The sequence below is a fragment of the Canis lupus genome, chromosome 31, assembly GCF_048164855.1.
Source record: "Canis lupus baileyi chromosome 31, mCanLup2.hap1, whole genome shotgun sequence".
NCBI classification, from domain to species: Eukaryota; Metazoa; Chordata; class Mammalia; order Carnivora; family Canidae; genus Canis; species Canis lupus.
Genome location: NC_132868.1, coordinates 31,878,084 through 31,901,201, shown reverse-complemented (window position 1 = coordinate 31,901,201; position 23,118 = coordinate 31,878,084). Strand labels below are relative to the sequence as shown.

Sequence of the window (23,118 nt, the reverse complement as noted above, 5' to 3'; positions counted from 1 at the left end):
GTTTTACCAAAAGAATATATAGGTATGATTTACACATTTGAATAGAGGGTACTTCATAATATATTAATATTTTTCCATTGATTTTCCCCAGAACTCACAAAAAGAACTAGTGGATTACATTTCAGAACTATGTGTATGGAAACCGAGCAGATTCTTAGTGATGGATCATCTGTTTTGCATTACAATGTTCACAATCTATATGGATGGTCACAAATGAAACCTAGTTATGAGTAAGCAATGTTCATATTATCCTTTTTTACTGTTATCTTTTAGATATTAGATATTAGATTTAATACCTAAATTAGTTTTAAGAGTTTTTCCCTGCTGACCTATCTGATAACACTTTACTTTCCAATGTTCTCTGTAACTTACTTGGTCCTTTATGGCACTTAGAATTATTGTATTTCTCTCTCTCTCTCCCTCTGTCTCTCTACCTCTTTCATTTATCATTGTGTATCATTTATCATTGTTTTAAATTTCATCCTATTCCAAAAGCAATTCTTGTATCATTTATCATTATTTTAAATTTCATCCCATTCCAAAAGCAATCCTGAATAATGTTATTTTGTTTCTCCCTAGCTCATAGTAGCATAGAGATTATAATAATAGGCCTTCAAAATATAGCTGTGAATGAATAAATGAGTAAATAATATATGATTAGTTAATAATATGTAATTATTTTAATATATGTATTTTATATATTTTTATTTTTATTTATATATTATTTTTTATTGGAGTTCAATTTGCCAACATATAGCATAACACCCAGTGCTCATCCCATCAAGTGCCCCCCTCAGTTTTATATATATTTACATATACATATCACTTCTATATAAGTATTATTTTAATTTAATATATGATCTTATATTTATATTTATAACAATTAATATAGTATTAATAAATAATAAAATAATACAGTCCATTAATTAAGGCATTAGAGCTTGGTTAAATCTGTTATTTAAATCCATTATTACCAAATTAAAATATGTGTAAGTGAACTTGACTTAATGTCCACAATAAACAAATTTTTATGTGAGGCCAGTGATAATGGAACACAAACCATTCTTTGACTATCAAGTCTTTATTACCACTGTCCAATAAGACTTTTTGCAATGATAGAAGTATTTTCTGATTCTGTGTTGTCCAGTATGGTATGTACTAGCCATATAAGGTTATTGAACAATATGGCTAGTGTGACTCAGAATTTTTATTTTATTTTATTTTTTTAAGATTTTATTTATTCATATATTTGAGAGAGAGAGAGAGAGAGAGTGAGAGAAAGAGTGCAAGCAGGGGGAGAGGCAGTAGGAGAGTGAGAGTGAGAATCTAAGAGAGACTATGTGCTGAGCTTGGAGACTCACATGAAACTTGATCTCACGACCCTATCATGACTTTTTCTGAAATCAAAAGTTGGACACTTAACCAACTGAGCACTCAGGCATCCCCAGAAATGGAATTTTAAATTTTATTTAATTGTAATAAATTTAAACTCAAATTAAATAGTTCCATGTGGCTAGTGGGCACCTTGTCACACAGTGCAATATGTGTCACTGGCTCTTAACTACACAGTATAATCAACCACTAGAGATTTTTAATAAATGTATTGATTTACTTGGTCTGTACTATAGCCTAAGATCTGAATTTTAAAAAATTTCCCAGGTAGTGCCAGTGAGCATCTAGGGTTGAAAACCACACACACACAAATAATAAATAAAATAAAAAGAAAATAAAATAAAAAAGAAAACCACAGCTCTAGTATATGATTGAAGTTGGTAAAAGAATGAAAAGCATTTTGGAGTAAAGGGTATAGGTAATATTTCCTCAGTTAGTGAAACATGCTTATCTCATTTCTAGCACCAAACTTTTTCAACCTATAAGAGGTGAATTATTTAAAGATGTTATTATGTGAATGAATGACCACAGATTTGCTCACCAAATTCCAATGTAAGGACACTAAAATCATATAGAAAGACTAGGAAATGTCATTTTTAAGAGTAAGCAAATTGGTCTTCAACAATTTTTTTTTTATTGGGATAAATGTTTAATTAAATTTACCCTACTGGAATATAATTTTGAAGTATAATTATCCTCACTTTTTTATCCTCAGCTAACCTCATTTTATCATAGAAATATAGGTGCTAAAAAAGAATAAAAATACTAAAAATTGATTGATAATCTTTTTGGCAAAACTTATGCATTTTGGGATGAAACTGTAGTTTAAGGAAAATTGAAAAAATATTTCTCAACTGAGGTAGTAAATTGTACTGGAACACATTTCATGGTTCCTAACACACTGTAGGATGCTTAGTAAATTTAAGGAAATGTAGGTAAATTTCTAAATAATTGATATACAAAGATATTTAGTGATATTTAAAGTACATTTTACTCTTAAATAACAAACATTATGAGGAGATCAGTACAGTCTTCCGAAGAACAGTTTTTAATTTAAGTCATAATACATTTCTTTAATAGTGTTGATTTTGTTCCCATTCATAAAATTTTCAGTAAAGGTGTCAACCACATTTGTTATTTAAATTAGAGATGAATAAATGTTAAATGTTGAGTTAAATAGCTCAATTTACATATAGTGATAGTCTTTTCATGTTTTTTTTATTTTTTATTTATTATAAAGATCTTATTTATTTATTGATGAGAGACACAGAGAGAGGCAGAAGGAGAAGCAGGGTCTCCACAGTCTCTGATAAGGGACTGGATCCCAGGACTCTGGGATCACACCCTGAGCTGAAGGCAGATACTCAACCACTGAACTACCCAGGTGTCTCGACTTTTATGTTTTACCTAATTTCTTGATATTTATTTTTTTTTCAGTTATATTAAAAAAAATGTTGAACTCTCCTTCAGAAATAGTAGAGATTAAACGTAGTCTGTGTTTTTAAAGACCTTGGCAAATGTAAAAGGACATTACATTTACATTTAAGCAAAGGATGGATAGTAAAGACTTTATTAATCATTGGGGAAAAGTGAAAGGGTTAAAACATAATTTTTTTCTTCAAGGTATCCAGACTGTAGCATTTTATTGTTCTTTTTTTTTTTTTTTTTTTTTTTTTGACGCAGTTTGTGCCTTTCAAAACTGGTGCAGATTTAACATCAACTAGTTCTTGCTACTGTCCTCTTCACTAAACATGTCACAAACAAGCAAAACAAGGAAAGAATACAGTGAGTGGATTCAAAAACAGGAGATAATCACTTGAGAAATAGCAGTTTAAAAGGAAGGACCTTGGACCAGTGGCAAATGAAGTTTCATATTTAAATCCCATACAAAAACTTTGTCTTCAATACATCTCTTTCCCTTATTTAAAATTCAGTGAAAGGGATTATAGGGGAAAGTAGAGAAAATGAGTGGGAAAAATTAGAGAGGGTGACAAAACATGAGAGACTCCTAACTCTGGGAAATGAACAAGGGGTAGTGGAAGGGGCGGCAGGCGGGGGAATGGGGTGACTGAGTGACTGAGGAGGGCACTTGATGGGATGAGCACTGGGTGTTATACTATAGGTTGGCAAATCGAACTTTAATTAAAAAATATATAAAAAATCAAATTAAATTCAGTGTTGAACTGATATAAGGCCTGGTGTTCAAATGTAGGAATAAGTACGCTTTAAAAACTACCTCAAATTCTGTGTTCAAATATCAGACAATTAAAGAATTATATGAGTATATATTCCATATTTTCAACTTTAACAATACCTAGAGTGACTTTAAAAGATTATTATATATTTTTCATTAGAGAGGATATAGAAAAATCAAAATCTTTGTCTCCCTTTGGAAATTCTCCCTTTTTTGTTAAATATGTAACTTTTAAGTAAATGCCCCTGATTTTTGTAATCATAATTTAGAATGGAATTTGAAAAATCAGTAGATACAAGTTATTTTCTTAGATATTCCTATAGACTGGGTTAGATGGCAAATGGAAAAACCATATCCCATTTCTAAGTTTAATATATCTCCTGGAAAAATAAAGATGCCTTTTTAAAGGATATTATTTATTTATTCATGAGAGACACAGAGAGAGAGAGAGAGGCAGAGACATAGGCTGAGAGAGAAGTAGGTTCCATGCAGGAAGCCCTATGTGGGACTCGATCCTAAGATTCCAGGACCACGCCTTGGGCTGAAGGCAGCCACTAAACTACTGAGCCATCCAGGGATCCCGAAAGATGCCTTTTTGAGTGGGAGAATTGTGTAATGTAGGAAGTGACCTCTTGTAATTCTTTTAACAAAAAATAAGATTGGTAGGTCAAAACACAATATAGCTCACCCTCCCACTAATTTGGAAATTTTCTTGTTTACAGCTGTGACTTTGTTAGTCATCTGAACAGATACTCAACCTTGTCTCTTGGACTTTACTTCCTGATTAATATGTCTGAGTTGAATGTTGATCTAGCTGGTATCAAAATTGAGATCTGATTCCATAGAACTATTTCCATGGTTCACCCCTTCACATTATCCTCTCACTAATGGAAATTTAAATTTGTTTTTATTGTGCACTAACAATGGAAATAGTTAAACTTACAAAAACTTATTATCCAACTCTAAACCTGAAACTGAAATTACATTTTCTGATCTAATGGTGAGTCTGAGATATGAAATGGGCCAGTTACTATTTCTAATGAATGTTAAATGTATAATATTGAATGATTGCTTACTAAAAAAGTAATTTAAAGAGATATATTTAGCTTTCAAAGAGTTTGCTTAAATAAATATTGAGAAAAATAATCCTGTGATAACTTCAAATGTATTTCTTGAGTGTGAACACATTAAGAATTTGGGAAAACTCCATCCTTATAAATAGTTTTTGTATTAGTTAAATAAAATTAATTTTGTTCGCAAATTAACTACTTAGAATGTACGTTTTCACATATATGTTTAGATTGATCATCAGTGTTTTTTATTCTCTATATAAATAATCATTCATTTCTTGTTAAATGTCAGCTAATATATGTGATGTATGTTAAATATATTAACGTTCCTAAATAGACTAGATCCTTTATTGTAGAAAATGAAGTAATGAAAATGGTTTTCTAATATATGATCTTTTTAAGGATTGACATACATGCAAGTAGGAAATTTTAAGTTAGCAAATACAATATGGTCTTTATTGTTAACAAATGGTTCGATTTATCATCTGATGTCCATTGAAAATACTTTCAGGAAGTGCCTTGGTGGCTCAGTTGGTTAAGACTCTGCCTTCTGCCTGGATCATGATCCCAGGGTTCTGGTTGGCATCTTTGCTCAGCAGAAAGCCTGCTTCTCCCTTTCCCTCTGCTTGCCACTCCTCCTGCTTGTGCTCCCTTTCTCTCTCAGTCAAGTAAAGAAAAATAAGAATCTTTTAAAAGGTGCCTTTAAAAAAGAAAACACTTTCAGTTTTCTGTAATTTTGATTTGAGATATTCATTAATTCAAAAATTTATTGAGCTATTAGTATTTACCAAACACTATATTAGGTATAAAAAATACAAAAAAGAATAAGACATTATCTTTAACTTCAAGAATCTCAAGGTTTCACAGAAGAAACTTTATGTATAAAGAAATCAGTACAAACACTGTCATCCATGTTGTAATAAGAAAATGATTGCTAAGTCTGCCTAATTAGATATTTGAAGTATTTCTTTTTCCTGAGACAGTTCTGTAGTCCTTATTCATATGCAATTTATTTTAAATAATATAAAAATAAACACTTTAGTTCCAATTAATAGTGGAATATTTTTCTACTTTAGATGCTCTTAAAATATCACAGAAAGAATGCAGGTGATATAAAATAATGCATTATTATATAATTATTAGCACTAGAATATGTTTTAAAATGAAGAGTAAGTCTTCAAAGACTGAGGAGGGGAGAAAAGAAAAAAAATAAGAGGTTTATTGTAAAATTGTCTTGAGATCTGGCTTTGGATAGATTCTGTGCTTGAAATAGAACAACTAGGTTTATTTTTAGCACCCCCAAAAACCTCACTCTCTTTAACCTGCCTTCTAAAACAGAATATTATAGCAAAGATTCTCTGTAGAGTAGTATGGAGATTAAGTGTTGACAAGTATATTAGAATTGAGAAAGACTGGAGCAATCAATAGTTAGAGCTTAGACCATTATTCAAGAGAACACATTTAAGTAGAATAAAATGAATTCATTAAAAAAAACTCCCAAGATATGATTAGTTGATTTGATAACTTCAGTAGTTGACTTAACTTATATTTGTTGAACAAATAAGCAAAGGCCACTTAGGCATGTCAGTCTGGTAAATGGTGGAAGGGAAGAAAAATGTCCTTTATGTGTGTGAGAATTTTATAGGATAATGAGAGAAGACTCATTTATAAAGAGCTAGTAGTAGTAAGAGAAAACAAAGACACCATAAAAAACCCCACTTTTTTAAATGAGATGCTCATAAGCAGAAATGTCTGAGAATACCTTAATATAAATACTCTCCATCTATATTAGTGCATTACAGAAGACAACTGGCAAAAGAGGAATTGTTATTTCTCGCTCCACCTATCCTTCTGGTGGACGATGGGGAGGACATTGGCTTGGAGACAATTATGCAAAATGGGACAATCTGGACAAATCAATCATTGGTATGTGAGTCACCATCTTTATCATTACTTTTTTGAGTTTTCTGTTAGGTATTCACTTTTGCTGGTACTAGTACATATACGTTACAAGTCCTCCTCAAAAACATGCTTTTGGATCATGTTCTATGACAAATAGCTTGATGAAAAGGCAGTAGGCCAGAAAACAGGTTCTGGGATGCTTTATAGAAACTAATGATATAGTTTATTCTGAGAAAATAATTTCATCCTTTTTGGTCTCAGTTCCCTGGGAAAGGGCAGGAACTGGGAAAGATAGCATCTAGAGTTAAGAATATAAATGGGTAGAGATTCTAGAGAATAATGATGCTCATAGATGCTAATGAACAAAGCATTTAAAGCCAAATTTTTAAAGAGTCTTTTGACAATCGTTGGGTAAATAGTAAATAAGACATTATTATTCTGAAGGGGAAATGGATACTTTTATGTTTCAGATCTAGTATTAAAAATTCTTTACTGTTTATATCAGGATAAAAAATAATCAATGTTTAGAAATATTACCTTAAAAGACCTGGGGTGGGGATCCCCGGGTGGCTCAGCAGTTTGGCCACTGCCTTCAGCCCAGGGTGGGATCCTGGAGTCTGGGGATTGAGTCCCACATCGGGCTCCCTGCATGGAGCCTGCTTCTTCCTCTGCCTGTGTCTCTGCCTCTCTCTCTCTCTGTGTCTCTCATGAATAAATAAAATCTTTAAAAATAAATAAAAATAAATAAAAAAATAAAAGAGCTGGGGTATTACATGAATCCTACTTTATTGAAGTGATCTCAGATGATTTTTTTTAAATAAAGATAATTATTTTTTCCCAAATGATGAGACCTATGGTTAAATAATTACATATATGGCTTTTCATTTTAAAAAATGAAACCAAGGAAAATGTTACCACTTTTTTTTCTCGTACTGTAATGTATTTATCACTATTTTGTGCTCTAAGCATATCATCTTGAAAGTGACAAAGAAGCATAGTGTCTTATTTTTATAAATGTCATTAACACGATGACAAAAAAAAACCCATGAATATTCTAAGAGGAAATAATAGAAAGTTCTATTAACAATCTGAAAATGTTTCATTGGATTAGGTTATTAGAAATAGGACACCTCAATAAATACAAAAAATAAAATATTAAAATATATGAAATAGTAGCTTTCTAAGGTTTTTTCTTGATTTTTTTAGGTATGATGGAATTTAGTCTCTTTGGAATCTCATATGTAAGTAGCTCTATTCCTTTCATCTTAACTTATAAACATTAAGAAACAAACCATTAAAATTAAACATTATAATATATTTTAGACTGGAGCAGATATCTGTGGTTTCTTCAACAATTCAGAATATGAGCTCTGTGCCCGCTGGATGCAACTTGGAGCATTTTATCCATACTCAAGAAATCACAACATTGCAAATACTAGGGTATGTAGTTACTACACTCTTATTTGTTTCTCCTTACTAACCTTAGAAATTTTTAAAAAGAATTCACCAAATCTGGCTCATTTCCAGTGCATACTTTGAATGAGCCTCTTTACATTTACTAAGGATATCTGAGCCCATTGCTTTGAGAATTTTCTGATTTGAGTCACTTTACCTTATACTTTGGGATATATATATATATATCCCAAAGTGTATATATATATATATATATATATATATATATATATATATATAACCAAGTTAGCTGGCATGCTTACTGCTCTGTTCTGTATAATTTTGAAATAGCCAGGGGAAAAAAAATCTGCTTCTGAAACTTCTTCTAAACTAAGACAGAAGAACACAAAAATCGGCCTTAAACTAAATATTAGAAGTGAAAAGTCATTTGAAATGCTAGTATCAGTACATGAAAATGAGCAGATTTAAAAGGCAAATGTTAAGACAATGAGTTGAGAAATTGAGAAAAAGGAAAAGGGAATTATGAGATCTAATTCTTGTGTGGTAGCACAATTCTCTATATTACTAAATTGAAAGAAATATTGGAGTAAGGGGTGACAATATTAAAAATTATGGAAAAGTATGAATAATTTGAAGCAACATATAACTAAGCACTAAGATTTGTGCTACTGACTTTTAGTGAAGAAATGCAGAGGAAAGATGAATTATCAAAAAATACTTCATGGAGTAGCTGTAGATAGAGCTAGTCTTTGAAGGATGGATTCTAGCGTAGTAACTGAGTGGTGGAGCTCATTAGGTGCTATCAAATCCTTATGTCCCTCCTGGGAAATTTTAGTTAGATTGGGATAAGGATTTATTTTAGAAAATGAAAATAAAAATGAAAATCTATTTAAAGATAGATAGAAGGCAATACCTTCCCTATTATTTTTTAACCAGTAACTGCAACAACATTTTTTGAAAGAGAGAGAGAGAGAGAGCTGTACAAGTGGGGAGAGGGACAGAGAGAGAAGGAGAGAGACTATTTTTTTTTAAGATTTTTTATTTATTTATTCATGATAGAGAGAGAGAGAGAGAGAGAGAGAGGCAGAGACACAGGCAGAGGGAGAAGCAGGCTCCATGCCGAGAGCCCGACGGGGACTCCAGGATCATGTCCTCGGCCAAAGGCAGGTGCTAAACCACTGAGCCACCCAAGGTTCCCTGGGAGAGAGACTCTTAAGCAGGCTCCAGTCTCAGTGCCGAGCCTCACGGGGGCTCTATCTCTTGACCCTGAGGTCATGACCTGAGCCAAAATCAAGAGTTGGGTGCTTCAGGCACCTGGATGGCTCAGTCAGTTAAGTGTCTGCCTTTGGCGCAGGTCGTGATCTCAGGGTCCTGAGATTGAGCCCCACATAGGCCTCTGTCAAATAAATAAATAAAATCTTAAAAAGAAAAAAAAAAGAGTTGGATGCTTAACTCACTAGGCCACCCAGGCACCACTCAACATTTTTTAAATAGGTTTTAATCTTTCCAGAGTCAATTTTCATCTTTTTACCTGGAGTGTATATTCCAGGGCAGACTAGGGCATGTTCTTCTTTCTTATCCAGCATTAATTTAGGTCCTCTCTTTCTCCTATACTTTTAATTTTTTCATATCACAATTTATCCATTTCTCATGAGAACTCACAATGTGGGTGTCACCATGATGGGCTCTGCCTGTCTCTGTTTATTTAAATCCACATTTTTACAGCATTTCATTTACTTACCAGTCTTTTCACCCCTTAGTGATTAGCACCATGATTGACAATATATTTGCGACCTATTCAAATGTGAACTGCACTTTACATATGTTCACCTAAACTAAATCAAGCTGTGGGTGTAATTTTCATTTTTCTTATTAAAGTATCAGTTCTTTTTCTCTTCATCATATGAGATAGTAGTATTATTGCATAAGATTTTTGTGAAGAAAGTATATAGCAAATTGGCAGTGTATGAATATTCTTTTCTACTTTTTATTCTCCAAACGTGTCTGAAAATTATGATTTAAACAAGAACAAGAGCTTATGATTATTTTCTTCTGTTTTGTTTCAGAGACAAGATCCTGCTTCCTGGAATTCAACTTTTTCTGAAATGTCAAGGAATATTCTAAATATTAGATATACTTTATTGCCCTATTTCTATACACAGATGCATGAAATTCATGTTAATGGTGGCACTGTTATTCGACCCCTTTTGCATGAGTAAGTGCAAATTATTTTTTCCTACCGAAAAGAGATAGTTTTCACTTAGTTTACTTAGTAATATCATAGAATATTTGAAATTGGAAACTTTTTCAGTTATTTTATTTTTTATTTACTTTTAATGATTTTTTATTTATTCATGATATATATCATGAATTTATTCATTTATTTATGTCATTATTTATTTATTTATTTATTTATTTATTTATATTTCATTATTATTTATATCGTTTATTCATGATCTCTCTCTCTCTCTCTCCCGAGAGAGAGACACACAGAGAGAGGCAGAGACACAGGCAGAGGGAGAAACAGGCTTCATTCAGGGAGCCCGATGCAGGACTCGATCCCGGGACTCCAGGATCATGCCCTGGGCTGAAGGCAGGCGTCGAGCTGCTGAGCCACCCAGGCATCCCATTCACTGTTATTTTAGTATACATTTTGGGTTAATAAACATTTATATAAAAATATGAATAACCAGGATGATATTAAAAGTGATCTTGGGGTCCATTAATCATTAATCAGTTATTAAAAAGTAATAATTCTTAGAAATAATTACTATATACCTAGCATTATTTTAGATTTGCATACCTTATTATAAGGAGTATTTTAAAAATGGAGGCAAGTAATATTATTTCTATAGAATGATTTGATTAATTGAAGTTTATAGCAGTTAAGTAAATCCACTATATATATTTGCCTAACTGAAGGTAGCCATCTCTCCTCTTGTTGGATGTATGTTATAGAGCACCCTAGAACAATTCTAACACTTTCCTTAGACAATTGTTCTGGATTCATTCCTTAAAGCTCAAACTGATATATGAGCAAATCTTGAAATTCTATTTTATGGTGCATAGTTGCAAAAAATTTAGCCTGTTCTATTTCTAAGGCAAATACAAGACAGTTTTTACTGTTGATGTCACAAAAAACAAACACACATTCAAACAAAAAATACCAAAACCTTTAAAATAATCATACTTCTTGTGTACCCTATATTACCAGAGTAATTGAATGAGGTGATTTGTTAGATTGCACAATTGATAAATCAGTAAAAATACACAGCACATATTTACTAAATAAAATAATAGTATGTAAGGCAAAATGACAAAAATAATAAGTTGATCAATATGCCTTCTGTTCTGATGATAGGGTTTTTAAAAATCTAGGTTTTCCTAGATTCACATTATCCTCTAGTAGCTTTATTTATTTATCTATCATAATCTACTCTTTATTTCTGGTAAATTTTTATTAGTATCTCACCTCTCTTATTTCCAAACTTTCTCCCTATTAGCTTCTCAGAAGAGTAAGAATATCAGCTTGGATTGAGTCCCCAGCCAGAAACGTTATTATTAACTATGCAAACTCCTGTCCTGTGGAAAACATCTGGGCCTTTTTATCCCATGAGAAGTCCACGAAGGAGTAAATTTAGCAGTCCAATTTGGCATTAATCTCAGTTTATAGTTAAAACAAAAACAAAAGAACAAACAAAAATTTGCAATTCCATTTCATTTGGAGAAGAAAATGCGGACATTTAATAGTGACTTTCTCAAACTATGAAAAACAGGTTTTTGTGTTTCTAACCAGTTGTATCTGAAATTCAGAACTATATTAAATGCACTATTCAGTGAGTTCTAATTTAAGTGAGATAAGCAAAATCTTTTTAAATTACCAAATCAAGATTCTTATAGCACACTTGTCTCACAATTCTGTTCCAGTGTATTGATAATTTTTGCTTCCTAGTTTGTTGATCATCTACTAGGTAACAATATTTGTACCTCTGTGAATTCTCTTCAAAGATTTCTCATTTAGTTAGCCTTATACAAATTCTCTGTATTTTGTCAGGAAGTTTAGTTGTGGTCTACATTTACTCATAAAATATTGTACTACTTATTACAATTTAAACTCCAAGAGATAGAATTGGTTTTGATTTGTTATAGTTTAGTTTTCACTTCAATCTACTGCAAAATGTGATTTGAATACTTATTTCATGGTATTCCAGAAAAAAAAAAGAAGTTTATTGATTTAATTATTTGTAAATATTTTGTCAAGGTTCTTTAACGACAGGATAACCTGGGATATATTCAAGCAGTTCTTGTGGGGTCCTGCATTTATGGTCACCCCTGTATTGGAGCCTGTAAGTCCTATCATTTATTTTTGTTCACAAAATATTTTTTGCTTTGGCCCATATGTTTTTAATGACTATATCTTTAAATTCCAGCATGCTAACACTGTACAAGGCTACGTCCCTGATGCCCGGTGGTTTGATTATCATACGGTAAGTCGTTAAGGAATTCTGGGAAATTGACTAAGAGGAAATGAGTTAACAATTTAATCCCAGCCTTTTCATTAGGGACATATTTGGTTTACTTTACACTTAAAAAGATATCTCTTGTTGATTACAGCTGAATCAAATTTATAGTGAAAGAGAATTTATTCCACCATAGTTTGTTACGGAGTCATTGATTTATTTTATTGAATAAATATAGAGAATGCACATTGTACACAAAAAGTCCTTGTCCTGTATCAAATCTGCATAATTACTATTAAAGGTGATATAGTCCTTCTGAGAATAATGTGTTTGACAAATCAGGAATAACTTTTGTGACTTTTGAAAACTCGTATTTTCTGCATGAGAGCATCACAAAAATAAATAATGGTGAATTACTTCCAAAGCTCTTAATAACTAAGAACTAATTATACACTTTAAATAATATGATTTCCTGAATATGTTTGAATTTTTATTAATTTTTAAATTAAATATATCATTTGATTTTATAAATGTGTCCCCTCAAGTACCAATATTGCTGATGATTCTATTTCTTGCTGCTTGTGTTCTTCCTTGCAACCTTCTTGTTTCCAGGGTCAAGATATTGGTGTCAAAGGATTTGTTTTATTTAATGCTCCTTTAAATACAATAAACCTACATGTCCGTGGTGGTCATATCCTACCATGTCAAGAGCCTGCTCAAAACACATTTCACAGGTAAGTGAAGTGTTTACAAGAGCTCAGATTAAATTTTGAGGTATGTGATGCTAGAATTGTCAATAACTGGGAAGGGTTTAAGATTTTACCCTACTCTCAAGTTAGTCTGCCACAGTGTCATGGATGTTGGCTAAAAGACAAAGGTCTTTCTTACTCATGGCATAGCAAGAGATGTGAAATTCATGTTTGCTTAAGTTTTTCTTGTCCCCAAAGTCCCATGGAGATAACATGGAGTGGACTATGCCTAGGCAGATGCTGCGCATGGAGGAGGTTTGTGTCACACCTAAGGAATTCCAGGCTTAGGTGCTCAGTCCTTTATAATGGCCAGTAAATTTCTTTAAAAATTAATTTAAACCAAACCTGTCCTATCTTCCAATACTGTCTACTTTAAAAACATCCCTTAAAATATAATTCAGGGACACCTGGGTTACTCAGTTGGTGGGGGATCCAACTCTTGATTTTGGCTCAGGTCATGATCTTAGGGTCGTGGGATTGAGCCCCACATAGGGCTGTGTGCTCAATGGGGAGTTGGATTAGGATTCTCTCTCTCTCTCTCTCTTTACCCCTCCCTCATATGCAAGATATGCAGATATTTGAGATTCATGAAAAATTGTCTTCCAACATGGTATTCCTTCTAATAGTAAGAAGACTTCCCAGATGAAAATAATAACTAAAACTTCATGTCTCTGTATAAATTTGCAAAGGGATTGATAAATGAATGCCTTCTTGTATTCTGAGTGGCTGCCTTACCTAAGTACTCATCATTTTGATGCCTCTGACTTGTAGAAAGAAATATTATTTACTTCATAGAGACATGATTTTTTAAATGAACCTTTCTATAAATTTTAAGCAAATATTACTCAGACAACTTTTCTTTCCTTCCACCTTTTCTATTCCCCCTTTCTACTTCCCTGCGTCACTCCTGTGAAATAGTCTCCAAATCACTTTAGTCTATGAAAATGTAGATGCCCATTGAAAACATCACTGCTTCTTCAAACTTCAGGTCTACTGATGTCCAGAGAAGAACCAGACCTGTTTATTAGCAGCCTTGTCCCATATAAAGATGAAAGATAATTCATATTTCCTACCCATTACCATTCATAACTGATCATCTGGCTAAGACCTTCTCTTCTTCGCCCTAAGAGCTCTACCTGGTATCCTCTCCCTCTCATTCAGCAATATACTCAACCTACCAGAGATCATGGGTCCATTATGCCTTTTGTGACTGATGTAAGAGTGAATCTTTTTACCACTCAGAGTGTCTATTTTCATTGTCTAAATTCCTGGCTTAGACATTCAGATTCTAGAGGACTCAGTCTCTGTTCCTTTTCTCATCTTATGCTGTATCCTCTTATTTGGTGATCTACATGCTGACAGCCCCATGTGGCATGAATGGACTTTTTCTATCTCCCAGAAAGATTCAAATCCATTTATTTTAATATTCTACCCTGATATCAATTAAAGAGGAGAAAAACAATTATTCCTTGAGAAGTGAGAGCTTCGTGGAGAAGACCATTAAAAAGTTGGGCCTTGAAGAAACCTTTTGTTGTAAGAGAACAGTAGAGAGGCCACTGTGTGTGTGTGTGTGTGTGTGTATGTGTGTAAGAGAGAGAGAGAGTGTGTGTGAGTGTGTGTGAGTGTGTAGGGGGTAAAGTAAATAGGCCCCAGGGTTAAGTATATAGATAGGATAGAATGTAAACTGTGAAACATTGTTTAATCTTAAGCTTTAAATATGTTGGAAAATTATGGAAAAATCAGATATTTAATGTTGCTAATAAGATATTCTTATCTTTTACCCCAGTTACTATAAACTGAAATATATATATAAGTATATATGAACATATATCTATATGTATTCATACTAAGACATGTTAAAATTTTTACAAGGAAAAATCAAGTTGCTATAGAGATTTGAACTCTAGATAATCTGGATATTTTAGGGAAGTCGATGGCAATACAATTTTCAACATTTGTGATTGGAAAAGGCAATAGCAGCTATGCATAAAATGCCTGAGAAATCCTTCTTAGCAATATGAAGCTGTCAAACCAAACCACTGTGAGTGAGGAAGCAGATATTTAGTTCATGTAGGCGCAAGGTTGGGAGGTATTACCCACTTCAAGGATAGAAATTACAACTTGCAGGCTACTCATCACATTCTTATGAATAATTTCCAATGATAACAGTGATTTATGTATGAAAATGTGAAGAGGGCTTAAATTATAATAGATAAATAATGCTATTAATGTAGTTTCATGGTTAATGGTCAGTGGCAGGATTAGCAGAGAGAAAAATAAATATATCAATAAACAACTTTAATTATTATAAATGAGGCCCTTTTGATTTGTTACAATAGATGATCTCTTGAGATCAAAAGACAATGCATGATATTTTCTATTAAATATGAAGGATTTTATGGTTTATATCATTCCCAGTAACTCATTAAGGAAAGTCCTTTAATTTTCTTTGTCTAAAACAGTTTGTATTCTCCTTAGTTGGTATTCTTAGTTTTCCTTTGGATATTTATATGGATGCCACATCATAGCTAAACATGTGCTATTCTATAAACATAGGTGAAATTATATCTTTTTTTTTTTAGCCGACAAAATTACATGAAGCTCATTGTTGCTGCAGATGTTAACCAGAGGGCACAGGGGTCTCTGTTTTGGGATGATGGAGAGAGTATAGGTGAGTGTCCCATTTAGTAGATAAATGTAATTGATGGCATACATATTATCTCGCATTACTTTTATGCTATCTACTATTGTACCTTGTAAGCTAAGTGAAAGGCTAATAATATTATCCAAAGCCAAAGTAGCTTAATAATTAGCTAAATCAACTTAAAAATGTAGTGTCTAAACATTATAGACTTTCCTCTAAGCCTAAATATAGTTAATCCTTATGGTAAATGTCTGAAAAACTAAGAAATGTGTATGGACCGAGAATGTATATTGATTATCTGTTGTCATGCCATTCACACGATAGACATTCAGTATGCATGAGGTCTGCAATGCTGAAAAACCAGGTTCCATGTGTGCAGGGCAATGCCTAAAGGGTATATATATATATATATATATATATATATATTAAAATGTGAGATAGTTTAGAAACAAAATTCAAGTTTGGTCTCAGTACCTCATGCCTATTTTTTTAAATTCGATATTTTTTTACATGTGAAGTTTAAGGATTTAAACTTAGATCTATGTTTACTCTATGACTTTTTCTTAAGACCACACAGAACTAACTGCTAGGCTTCCAGCAGTGTGTGCTTTGCTGACCATTGTCATCAGAATCACTTGGGGCAGTTTAAGATGCAGATTCTAAGGAGAATTTTATTTCCATTAATTTGGGGAGAAGCCTAGGTATCACCTTTAGATGATTATTATGCTGTTAAATATACACCAGTGTGGATTTAGGCTTATTGACTGCCATTAACAGTGCTACTCTACTTAGATGGGAGTTCTGAACATTCTCTTTACACAAATGTTAGTTGTAAAAACTAACATCTATGTGGAGCTGATGGTCACATGAGGCAGTTTACTGGGATTTAAATTATTCACAGAAGAGAGATTTTTCATTACTAGTCAAGACATACGTCTTTCATATTTTTAGGTAAACCCTAGTTAATATTTTGGAACCCTAAGAAATAGGAATCTATTTATTAGTAAATAAAGCATACCAGAAGGTTGATACAAGAGTCTATGGTAAAAAGCAAGACTCTTAAAAACAACAACAAAAAAACTTTTCCTAGTATTTTGTGATTTAAGGTGAAGAATCAACCACTATTAGTTAAAATCTTATATTTTTAGAGTCTTGACCTTCTTTAACACATTAGCTGGAGTTCTGCAAAGTTTGTAGCCTTTCTCACCTGGGCCCAGCAGGCTGCACTTTGTATTTGCCTACAGTTTCCCAGGGTTGTAAGGTTGAATTATGCATAATTTGCATCTTTGTCTTGGAATCTTTGAATTTACCTATGTAATAAATTAATTCAATTGAACAGCAAAGGAGACAATGCTTCTCTTAGAAATTTTCTCCAGCTCTCCCTATCAAATTAAGATACAGATAAAAGAACTTGGTATGAGTATTACCCTATCAAAGTTTCATGGCAGATTTTATTTTTTAATCACTGGAAAGTAACAACTTAATTCAAATATTTATTTATAGTCTTTCCATGTAAACATACAAAATTCTTCTGGCCAATTGTATTTTTTTTTTGTTATATCTCACAAACTCAGTATATATGTTGTAATTAAGTACAAAGATTTCAGATAATCCCTTGAGCAAACAGCCACAACAATATGCAACAAATGCTTATCATGTCTGATTCTGCAGGTTGGAATCTCCGAAGAAGTTTTCTCTTACAGCAAGCTTGTCAATCTAGTTGATAGGCACGAAATGATTTCCTCCTTTAAGTACATTCACATTTTATAAAATGTTATTTCCTGACATATTTTTTTCTGTCAAAGAAAATCAAAGACAATATTCAACAGATCTCCCTCATCCATGGTTAAGTTAAATAAACTTAGAGAAAAATTAGATATGCAATGATAATATTTGATATCCTTTTAACTAGGAAAGAGAAGCAAAATATTTTTACTATGTTTCTTCTTTGTAAATATAAATACTTTTTTTTCCTTCTACAGATTCCTATGAAAGAGGCTTCTATTTCTCGGCACAATTTAATTTAAACAATGTATGTATTCATGTCCGATCATTTGTATGCAATTGTGTTAAATAATATTTGAAGTTTTATTCCATACTTATATTTTTGTATTTTATATTTATTGCATAACAGAACTCATTTTAAATATATGAATAAATAATTTACTATATTATTATATACATTTTGGTTAACAGGTATGTGCTTTAAAAGTCTTAATTGCTTTTGAAAGTGGATGGTTTAAATTACTTATTTTTCTTTGTCTTTATAGAATACCTTGACAAGCACTATATTGCAAAATGGTTACATAAACAAAGATGAAATGAGGCTTGGGTTCATCATCATATGGGGGAAAGGAAAGACTCCTGTTACTGGGGTTAATCTCATATATAATGGAAATACAGAAGCAGTTAAATTTATTCAAGAAGCAGACAAGGAGGTAAGTGACACACCAACAATTTTAATGGAGTTTTTCAAAACATCTATATGGATGTCTTCTATTTCTTAACCCTAATGAAACATAATTACGAGTTACCTATGACTTCCGTTGTTTATTCATTTTTCTTAAACTTCCAAATTGATCTCCATATTATCATCCTTAGTAACCTGTCATACGAATCAACCTAGTGGGATCTGTGTTACAATTTTCCCGACATAATCAAAGCAAGATTAAACTGACATTAAGCTTCTAAGTCATTGTTATCCCTATATGGTAAAGTGCCTCAAAATTTAATTTTTTTCAAATATAAAATGTCTACATTTAAATATTTAATACATCTCGGATAAAATATATTTGGAAATCCTTGCAAAATTAATAGATTGTCTATTGGCACTCATGAATAATTTGACATACAGGTGTGTAAGGATCTGATATATGTTAAATAAATATTCAGGATTTTTTTGTCAAAATCCCACTGCAACCAGTAATTAGTTTTTTACTTTGAACAAAAATTTTAAGCTTCCTTTTTCTTTCAAACTCAATAAAAATACACAAGTAAACAATTTCTTCAGTTCCTTCCAGTTCTAAATCCTGGAATCCATGTCTCAAAAAGGTAGAGTTCAAAAAACATATGTTCTAGACAACAGCTAAGTGTTATAAATGATACAAGGCTATGTCTCTACTGCTAAATTGTGTGTGTGTGTATGCACCTGTTAGTGTTTATGGCTGAATAAAAATAGCTAGTTGTTAATCAACCAGTCACTTCAGATAAAGCTAGCTTACAAAACAGCCAGTCGTTTGACTGACTTCAACTGAAAAAAATAATAATTGTGTCTTGGACCATAGTATTAGGTTCTCATAGATTTTATGAATGTGAGAAGTGAACAGCACCTGAAACGTCACTCCATCCATTCGAAACTTAGTACCTGTCCTAGGCAAGTATTATTTCCCCTTTAATATAGAACCATGTCTTAATTCCCATTTTAGCATCAAAATGCTTTTATTTCTTTATATTATATCAAGATTGGGAAGTTAGAGTTTTGTATACTTAATGTTCTTCCTTTGTAAAATAAAAAGTTGATAGCTCAGTGCCTCATCCCCATTTTTCTTCTTTTTAAAATTTCACTGGTTTGTAAAATTGCAGGGTAAGGGAATCACTGATTTAGTCTAGAGGTCACCTACAGCACGCCAAGAAATTGAGTCCTTCAAAAGGAAAATTAATTTTCTAGGAATAGTCAATAGTTATTGGTCACAATTAGAATCCATGTTTTTGACCTGGCCAATGTTCAACCAGATTAAAAGGGATAATTTGCCATATAATTTTCTTGCTCTTTATTTAGTACTACATTGATAAAAAATAAAGCTCCTAATTTTTTGCTATAAAAATAAACTAAATACAGTCAGATGAACAATGTCAAATAAGATATTTTAACATATCAAGTATTATTTCAAGTTCATTTTGACCAGATACTTGGTATAAAAACACATCATTTACAAAAAGTTCATTCCACTGCTTCCAAACTCATTCAAAAAGAATTTTAAGTTTTAAGAAGAAATTTTTACGGTATTTTATTACCTCGGTGATTCCAAAAGAAGATACTAATTTTAATTAGTAACAATTGAACAGTTCCTTCTAAATTCATTCAATAAAACAAATATTTATGAGTGTCTAATGTTTCCAAACTTTATAGATATATGCTAAAAGTAAAGAATGGTCATTTTTTTTTCTCTATCTTGGTTGCCTTTCTCCGTCAGTGTGGGAATTATATGTAAAGCATGATTTAATTGCTCTATCAATGCAATTTTATCTAGTGTATTTTTTAAAAGATTTTATTTACTTATTTGAGAGAAAGAGAAAGAGAGAGAGTGCATGAACAGGGGTAGGGGCAGAAAGAGAGAGATCATAAGACTCCTTACTGAGCAGGGAGCCAGACACAGGGCTCAAACCCAGGACCCTGAGATCAAGACCTGAACTGAAGCCAGATGTTTAACCAACTGAGCCATCCGGGTGCTCCTCTATCAATACAATTTTAAAAACATTTTCCTAGCAACAATTATGTTTTGTTGTCTTTTGTACAGGTATTAAAAGCTATCTGATGTACTTGTTGCTTTTCACTTTTGATATAAAGGAACTAGCTTAGGTTTTGGTGTAAGATGAATGTTTCAAATCTGGCTAATATATATTTTAAAAAATGCTTAACTTTTATCTTTTAAACTCCTCTACTGTACAATATGGGAAATAAATTCTAGAATGTTGTGTTTTAGTGAGGAATATATTTTATAAAGACTCAGAGTACCTGGTATTCAATAAGCAGTAAAGGAATGTTGAATTCTCTTCCTCTTCTCTTCAATATATGATAATTGAAACTAAATTTTCTGAGCTAAAGCACAGAAAGTCATGTGAGTGTATTGGAGAAAAAGCAATAAGGTCTAATGTAATCATATTATAAAAATATTACAAATGGTTGACTGCAGCTGCTTAATTAGTCACCTCCATATTTAGTCCAGATTCTGTCCAATGAAAGAAAGTAACACAACAAAGTTGAAATTATTGGCAATAAATTAATCATCCTAAAGCATTTTAGGATTGATACAAAAGAAAACATATTTACAGTCTAATTTTTGCATGTAGATGTGCTCTAATATTTGAAGGCAAGAAGCATAGAGATTTATGTACTGCAATTATAAATAATTCTATGTTTAGGAATATTGAGAAAAAATAAAGTAATATAAATCAAGATAATTGGTTAATAGTTTTATTTTATTTTATTTTAATTTTTTTTAAAAGTTTTAGTTTTCATAGTCTCTTAACAACTATTCCACCTCTCTGGGATTTATTTTTAACTGCAAAATGAGTGGGTTGGGTGAGATTATTGCTGTAATAGTTGTGAACTCTCTGGAATAAAAATTCACCAAAAAAAAAAAAAAAAAAAAGAGAAACAAAGACTATTATGCTGCTTACAGAAAATTTATTTATGGAAATAGTCTTACTTAGAAAAACAAAAAACAACACAGTTCTGAATAAAAAAATAATTACCATTTTATTTTCTTTTTAGATATTAAATATTGATCTGACAGTGAATAATGTTACTCTAGATGAACCATTTCAAATCATCTGGTCATGAAGATCACCATCAATTCCAGTTGTCAAAGGGAAATTAGCACCTGGATTTAAGTTTCACTGTACTTATAGTTTTCCCTTTTTGATGATTTCTTATATTGTGTAAAATATGATTTTCATAATATCTATCTAAAGTTATCCCACAGTGTACAATAATATTAAAACTAATTTTTTATATTAATGTGTTCTGGATCCAATTTTTAACATATTTAGCAGGATTTAAGTGGTTCTAGTTACCTTGCAAATATTAACCAAAACTGTAAACTAGTTACTAAATATATATGTGTGTAGCTTAGATATAATTAAAACAGGTGATTTTTTAAATGAAAATTTTGTATAATTGTATAAAATATTTTCTTCAAGGTTTAGCAATTTTAAGACATGTAACAGTAGTTGTCATCAGATTTAATTATTTCTTAGTATGTACATTTAATTAAAAAACAGAAAATAAAATGTATATAAGTATAGAAAGTGTACATTTCTCTTTATTTTCTAAAAGGAAATTGTCCTAATTTGGATTGCTATAAAATTATCATAGATTGGTTTAGGCAATAAACATTTATTTCTCATTGTTCTGGAGGCTCAGAAGTCTAATCAAGCTGCCAACAGATGGTGTCTGGTGAGGACACTCTTCCTGGTTTTGCAGGTGGCCATCTTCTCCTTGTATCTTCCCATGGTGAAGACCAGAAAGAAAAGACGCAAGCTCTCTGATGTTCATTCTTACAGGCACTAATCCCGTTCATGGGGCTTCACTCTCATGACCTAATTACCTTCCAAAGGTGTCATATCCAACTGCTGTCATACTGGAGATTAGGGATTCAGCCAAATAATTTGGGAAGTACTCAAGCATTCAGTCCAGAGCAGAAATCAAAATTTCTTTTTTAGCTGTGCTTTCTATATAGGAAGACAAATATTAAAGTTTATTCTATTTAGTTGGTTAAATAAACCTTATTCTAGCGCATTCATGTAGGTTGGAAGACTCTAAATCATGATCTAAAATAGTATTCATTGGTATTTTAACACTTAGGTTTCCTTGAAGTTACTTCATCAAAGAATATCTGTAACTTGACGTAATTCTTTTCTAATTAAAAATTAAAATATTATTATAATGGAATCCTTAAGACAACTCAAACTCAGAATACAAGGAGTGGGGAAATAATAATAAGAACAATGATGGCTATTATAAAATAGACCAGGAATACAGAGTATTGATGAGGATGTGGATAAAAGAGAACACTTGCTTTCTATTGGCAGGTATGTAAATTGGTGTAGTCACTTTGGAAAAGAATATGAAGGCTCCTCAAAAAATTAAAAATAAACTATCATAAGATACAGCAATTCTATTTCTGGGTATTTATCTGAATAAAACAAAAATATTAATTCAAAAATATATACAGACTCTATGTTCATTGCAACACTATTTATAATAGCCAACATATGGAAATAATTTAAGTGTCAATTTATGGATGAATGGATAAAGAAATTGTGGTATGTACACACAGCAGAATATTATTCAGCCATAAAAACAATGAAATCTTATTTGCCATTTGTGGTAACATGGTTGGACCTCGAGAACAAATTTCCTAAGTAAAATAAATCATACAGAGAAAGACAAATACCAGATAATTTCTCTTATATGTGGACCTTAAAAACAAACAAACAAACTCATAAAAAACAAGTTCATAGATGTAGTGAGCAGATTGATGGTTGCCAGAAGTGGGGGAGAAGGGGAGGG

General features: G+C 31.9%; 1 protein-coding gene across 1 annotated transcript in view; it reads left to right on the top strand.

Annotated features, from left to right (window-relative positions):
* Positions 1-21,560, top strand: part of SI (sucrase-isomaltase) — an 88,479-nt gene extending 66,919 nt beyond the window's left edge. Inside the window, exons 37-48 of the mRNA XM_072807955.1 lie at positions 92-230; positions 6,449-6,582; positions 7,765-7,799; positions 7,882-7,998; positions 10,038-10,186; positions 12,233-12,317; positions 12,402-12,458; positions 13,044-13,165; positions 15,763-15,851; positions 17,807-17,856; positions 18,095-18,262; positions 21,319-21,560. Coding sequence (XP_072664056.1) covers positions 92-230; positions 6,449-6,582; positions 7,765-7,799; positions 7,882-7,998; positions 10,038-10,186; positions 12,233-12,317; positions 12,402-12,458; positions 13,044-13,165; positions 15,763-15,851; positions 17,807-17,856; positions 18,095-18,262; positions 21,319-21,387 — 1,214 coding nt within the window. The 3' untranslated portion in view covers positions 21,388-21,560. The remainder of the gene's footprint in view (positions 1-91; positions 231-6,448; positions 6,583-7,764; positions 7,800-7,881; positions 7,999-10,037; positions 10,187-12,232; positions 12,318-12,401; positions 12,459-13,043; positions 13,166-15,762; positions 15,852-17,806; positions 17,857-18,094; positions 18,263-21,318) is intronic.
* Positions 21,561-23,118: the final 1,558 nt, after the last annotated feature.